Below are 6,124 nucleotides of genomic sequence, written 5' to 3' on the forward strand. Positions count from 1 at the left end.
GGCTGTCCTGGAATTCACTCTGTAGACCAGGCTGGCCTCGAACTCAGAAATCCACCTGCCTCTGCCTCCCAAGTGCTGGGATTAAAGGTGTGCGCCATCACACCCAGCCAATGTTAGTTTCTTAGTCTCCATATTCACCATGATTATATATGATGTTAAGTATGAGAAAGACACATGGGAACTCTATTTTCTCTGCAACTCATCTGAAAGCCTAAAGCAAGTACAAAATAAAAAGTTAAATAAAGAATACAGTGATAGGCAGATCAAAGACTGAAATATAAGAGCTGCAGCTATTCAGATGGGCACGGTGATGTCTTTAATTCCAGCACTTAGAGGCAGAACCAGGGGGGATCTCTGTGACAATGAGGCCAGTCTAGACTACACTGGGCTGAGTTCCAGCCCAGCTAGGGCTACACAGAGACTCCGTTTCAAAAACAAAAACAATTATGTGCTTCTTAACAGGATCAGAACCTTCCTAGTAACGATTTCAATGGCTATGTACATAGAAGCCTGTGAAACTGTTTAATTTCTGTCACAATAATGAGGTTTTTTTCTAATTTGGACTATGTCTTATGAAGCATCTTATGAAGGGAAGAAACTTTTTATAAATGGACTGTAAAAAGTAGTAAAGACAAAGAATTTCATTTTGACTATATAATTTACTTTCCTGGACAGGATGAATGGTTAAGAATTTTCCATTTTAATACTATGTCTTGGATGAGATGTGGCTCAGTTGGTCGAGTGCTTGCCTAGTTGGATCCCCGGTACATCATAAGCCATGTGGTAATGCACAGTGGGAAGATCAGAAATTCAAGGTTATCTTCAGCCACACGACAATCAGATTATAGCCAACCTGAGCTATATGAGAACCTGTTCCAAACGAAATATCCCTCATAACTTTCTGAGACTGGAATAACTATAAGCCCTATTTATATCAGACAAATAGGAATTCAGATAGTTTCTTCTAATACCTGTCAAATTCTGAGAACAGTAACTGATCTGAAATTATCTCTGAAGTCATGGAACCTGAGGCCATGGTAAGTTTTTTCCTTTAATTAAATAGAAAGAAGAAGGCCAGGCGTGGTGGCGCACGCCTTTAATCCCAGCACTTGGGAGGCAGAGGCAGGCGGATTTCTGAGTTCAAGGCCTACAGAGTGAATTCCTGGTCTACAGAGTGAATTCCAGGTCAGTTAGTGCTACACAGAGAAACCCTGTCTCAAAAAACAAAAACCAAAAACCAAAACAAAACAAAAAAAAAAAAAAAAAAAAAAAAAAAAAAAAGGCGAAATATTTTTAACAAAATTATTCTTATATAAACTAATTTTATTTTTACCACCAATTACATGGTTAATATTTTTAAATATTGTAACAAAATAGTTTCTCAAGTGATACCTGGCATCAAGACAATAAATTTGATTGAGGTGGGGAAAAAAAAAACATTTGGAGTAGAAGTCTAATGTCTTGTAAATACTATACATTTCTTTTGATAATTTTAAAGAGGTAGGGAAACAAATCTTCCCTACCTTGTTTTGCACATTAAAAACTATTATATTGCTGGGCAGTAGTGGCGCATGCCTTTAATCCCAGCACAGGCAGAGGCAAGTGGATGGATCTCTGTGAGATTGAGGCCAGCCTGGTCTACAGAGCCAGTTCCTGGGCAGCCAGGAACACACAGAGGAACCCTGCCTTGAAAAATCAATCAATCAGTCAATGATATTGAAATACTTTATTAAGACCAAGATTAAATCTTTTTTTTTTACCCTAACTCACAGGGGGAAGATATTTATAAGTACTTATAGGCAAATTCGGTTGAGTTCAAACATACTATCATCATTTAAAAAGTATTTATTATACACTGTAGTTTACCATATACAAGTTATCATTTACTTCTGAAAATTCATTCTATTATTTGTACAGCTACTAATTTGCTCAAGAACAGTTGGAACCGTGGCCTCTGATTTCCACCAGAGACTTTTAAAAAGGCATAACATTTATTCCTTTGCTTAAAAGAGCATGGTATCTCTCATGACCCATCTGAACATTTAGGCATAGAGACAGAGTTCTGATAGAAAGCAAAATCAGAGTCACTGAACACCGAATCAGCCATACACATGACATACTTAGCACATTTAGTTGTCACCACTAGAGTTAACACTGAGTAATGAAAATGTAACAAATTAGCGTTTAAAGAAAAGTCACTGACTGGATCCAAGACTGCATCTAAATTAGACTGTAAACTGATGGCTCTCAAAGCATAACATCTTCTGTGGGTAATAGATGCTTGGTTTGAATATACACCATATTGTTTAAACAAGTATATGGATACTTGTTTAAAAATCCCACAGCCAAATTAACTTCAGTAAAGATTTATATTAAGCCAGTTACAGAATTCAAGATCCTCTAAACTTCTGTTTGATCGAGGGGGTTGTTTTTAAGTAAAAACTTAAAACTATCCTGCAACTGCTTTAAGAAGCACCCCTAACAGAAACGCCTGGTGTTAACTCAGGATAATGCAGAAAAAATTCCGACTCCAGACATAATTGGTGATATATGAGTTAATACGATATGAGAGCTCAGACTTCAATTAAGATTAGACTATTATGGCTGCAAAGTCAGGTCAGAGCCAAGGCGAAAACCCACACAAGTTTTTCTTTCTTTCCCATTCCTAATAAGGCGGCAGATAATACCTGAGCCTTGGGGTAAAGATTAGGAGCGGCATTTGGGGGAACTCCACCGAGGGGGCAGTGTTGACAATATTCTCTTCTCATGACCTTTAACCTAGATGGTAATTCTGCCAACTGGGGCAACTCCAAGGTCGGCAAGGCAGGGTCGGCCACCAGGCGCTGACAGCATTGACCTTTGCCCTAGTTTAGCCTAAGACAATAGACAAGGAAAGGGGTGCTGGCAGTACCCCGGGTGTGGCCCCAGTCTTGTTTTGTCCCAGCTTATCCACCTTGCTCCTTCTGTCCCCACCAGGAGTTTCGTCTCACCAGGGCAGGACAGCTTGGTTAGCCGCACCAACATGTTCAAAGTGACCCGGAGACTTGACCAGATACAAAGGAGAGAGGCGGGGGTCTGCGGCTTGCCGAGGGCGCTGGACTTCTAGGCTACGAGGGGCGCCATCACCTGCCAAGAAGCCCCGACTGCTCAACTTCTGTCAGCGTCTGGGCTCCGCCGACCGCCCTTGCTTCGCCGCGTACCCGCCCCTCTTCTGCTTTGCGCCGGCGCCACAGAGGACACGATGGCCAGTAAGGTTTCCGGGTCACATACAAGCCAGGAAAAGGCAGAAGACTCCATTTCCCAATCATCCTCAGCCAGGAACCTAGTGTGCAGAAGAGATCCACAAGCGCTCGCGTGTGCGCACGCGCACTAGAAGCATAGGGAGGCTAATTTGCTAGGCATTCTGGGAGTTGTAGTGTTTAGCTCCTGGAGCTGTGCGCAGGAGCCTGGTGACGCCTGGCTTGATATCTGATTGGCTGTCTGGAAAAAATGAAAAGTACTTGGGGTCCAGGGCAGAGACAAACGAGAAGATGGGGCGGGACTCCGTGTGGGAGGAGGCGGAGCCTATGGGCTTTGGGCGCGAGCGGTCGAAAGGCAGTTGGTGTCGGTTCGGTTGCTCGTTCTGGTCCAGTGGCCCCAGCTCAGTCCAATGGCTGACTCTAAGGAGTATCGGGCTTCTTCGCCGCCGCCGCCTCCTCCCTCATCTCCATCGTCAGGCGCCTCTTCGTCGTCCCTCAGCATGCCAGTGAGTTTGGGCTGGCGGGGTCCGAGCAGGAGTCCCGGTCCAACCGTGGACCCGCTGGAGCAAGTGGAGCTGCAGATCGGAGACGTGAGTGTCGCCGTTGCGGCTGGGAGCTGCTTGCAGCTAGAGTTTTCCCGCCTGCGGTTCTTGGAGTTGAGGGCTAGCCTCGGCTCTCTCCTCCCGCAACTTTCTTTCCTTCTCCTTCTGCTTGAGGTCATCCGCAGCCCTGCTGCCAGGATCCTCTCTCCGCCTCCTCCCATCCCTCGGAGCACTTTTGGCGGTCATAGCCTGCCTCCCTGCCCATTGGTGCTTTCTAAGGGACTTGAGCTTGTGCTTCTAGTTGGCCACCAGCCCAGGGCCAGCTGGTGATGCTGTTGTGTGTCGCTTACTTGGCTCTGTGTTGGACTTGAGTGGACCAGGGCTAATCACAGCCGGCAGCAGAGATCACTGGTTTCACTGATGGATTTGATAGGACAGTTTAGAACAGAATCTTGCAATGCAAAAATTCTGTAAAGTTTTTGTTCAATCTCAAATTCCCAGAAATAACTTCCTGACTCCAACACGTATAAGACCGAGGGGTTGGAGGGTCACAGCGGCACTTTATAAGGACTCTTTGAGAGGGAGAAAGGAATGAAGCATGTAGCGGACAACCTTCCTGGAGATGGCTGTGGAATAACCACATTAAAGATTGGAAACTAGAACTGGGTGACAGGGTTTTATTCCTTCGTCAAAAGAGATGGCTGAAGTATTAGTTCAGGTCCCTCCCCCCAAACAATACAGGTTACAAATAAATGTGAACAATAAATGCTGACGTGATATAAAAAAAGTGTTATTTTATATTTTTTGGTGAAGAAAGCATTTGATTTAAAAGTGAGTTTTTCAGAGCCGTGTATGATTTTAGATGTTCTGTCAGCTCAGCTTAGAGTATCAGTTCTTTGATTTTATTATTTATTTACTTATTTATAATTCAAAAATAAGTGTTCATGGGTGAAAATAGTGGAACAGGGCTTTTCTTACTTTGTTACCAGGCAAAGTGAGGAAATCCTTTGGATGGCTCTGCCACTTTTAGTCAAGAGATTTCCAGGTTGCCTTGGTGAAATATATGAGAGTTGGATGTGTTTTCTGTTAAAAATTCTGACTTGTCATATTCAGTGAGTATTTTTATGGCAGGTATGCTTCCTTAAAGTTACATTGTGAAAAAAATTTAGAGGCTTTGAGTACAGCTTGTGTAGAGCTGTGTGCCTCCCCTGTTCTGAGACTTCGGCTTCAAGAAAGAACCAGTGTTTTTTTTTTGTTGTTTTTTTTTTTTTTTTAATTCATTTCTTTTAAAGAAAAACATGTGGGCATTTGATTGAAGGTTTTAAGCTATATTTAGACTATGAAGCTAGATGAAGATTTTTTTTAAAACAAGCGTTGTGTGGGGTTCAGGGTGTAGCTCAGTGCTGGAGGTCCTGGGTACCAGTACCACAAACAAACCGGTTTGACTTTTCTTTCTTTCATTAAATTGTAGGCGGCGTTTTCATTAACTAAACTTCTCGAAGCCACATCTGCGGTATCAGCTCAAGTGGAAGAACTTGCCCTGAAATGTACAGAAAATGCACGTTTCCTTAAGACGTGGCGGGACCTCCTGAAAGAAGGCTATGATTCCCTGAAACCCGACAACTGACTTGCAGATGTAGTCGAGTAAAGACTTGCACATGAGCTATTTGCACGTAGAGCACATGTTCGGGGCTGCCCGTCTCCAGGCATTTAGACTGAGAATGAGACTTTTCTTGGTATTCGGGACTTGGTGAAAGCAGAATACTGGGCTCTTTTATTTGCTTGTGTGTTTTCTCTGATATGGCAGTATTTTACCTTAGATGCTTTCTGCCCTCTAAGCTTTTGTTGACTCCTTTATTAGAGCTCATTCTATCAGTAAGTAATGTCACAATAGTGCCCCCCTGCAACCAGGTCATCATGTGAGATGATGACAAGAATGCTTGAATTGGGAATTGAGCTTGGTGTGTCTCCTAAGGTGGGCCATGAGGATTTCAGGTGCGTGGTCCAGCGCCACAGGACACCTGCTGGAAAACTGGCGGTGGCCCTTATTTACTCCCTTATCCCAGGGCCCACAGCCAGGTCACAACACTCACTGTCTGTGAATGAGACTCGATGAGTTAATTAAAGCTACTTTTGACTCCTGTCTTTTAGGATGAAGACTGTTTCTCTAAGAAAACTGTATGAATCTGAACTTCATTGGCTTGAAGGAAAAATTCTCTCTTTTGTTCTGTCTCTCTATTTTAATGAGAAGCTGACATTTTTTTTTCTGTCTTGAAGCAGTCTTCCTGGGAAGCCCATTCTCCTGTCTTAGGAGCCAGGACTACTGGTACGCAGGACAGTTTT

The 6,124-nt window shown here is 43.4% G+C and overlaps 2 protein-coding genes across 2 annotated transcripts in view; one reads left to right on the forward strand and one right to left on the reverse strand.

Moving 5' to 3' along the window:
- Etfdh (electron transfer flavoprotein dehydrogenase) overlaps positions 1-3,469 on the reverse strand; it is a 22,146-nt gene extending 18,677 nt beyond the window's left edge. Inside the window, exon 1 of the mRNA XM_021157522.1 lies at positions 2,991-3,469. Coding sequence (XP_021013181.1) covers positions 2,991-3,024 — 34 coding nt within the window. The 5' untranslated portion in view covers positions 3,025-3,469. The remainder of the gene's footprint in view (positions 1-2,990) is intronic.
- A 100-nt stretch (positions 3,470-3,569) lies between these two features.
- On the forward strand, positions 3,570-6,109 carry C3H4orf46 (chromosome 3 C4orf46 homolog). The gene is made up of 2 exons (XM_021157523.2): positions 3,570-3,829; positions 5,253-6,109. The coding sequence occupies exons 1-2, from the start codon at positions 3,650-3,652 to the stop codon at positions 5,406-5,408; spliced, it is 336 nt and encodes a 111-aa protein (XP_021013182.1). The 5' UTR covers positions 3,570-3,649; the 3' UTR covers positions 5,409-6,109.
- Positions 6,110-6,124: the final 15 nt, after the last annotated feature.

The sequence above is a fragment of the Mus caroli genome, chromosome 3, assembly GCF_900094665.2.
Source record: "Mus caroli chromosome 3, CAROLI_EIJ_v1.1, whole genome shotgun sequence".
NCBI lineage: Eukaryota > Metazoa > Chordata > Mammalia > Rodentia > Muridae > Mus > Mus caroli.

Excerpts from the sequence above, each read along its gene's own strand:
- C3H4orf46 (XM_021157523.2), top strand. The coding sequence starts at position 3,650 with ATGGCTGACTCTAAGGAGTATCGGGCTTCTTCGCCGCCGCCGCCTCCT. Across the intron at positions 3,830-5,252 it reads TGGAGCTGCAGATCGGAGAC|GCGGCGTTTTCATTAACTAA; the intron begins GTGAGTGTCGCC and ends ATTAAATTGTAG.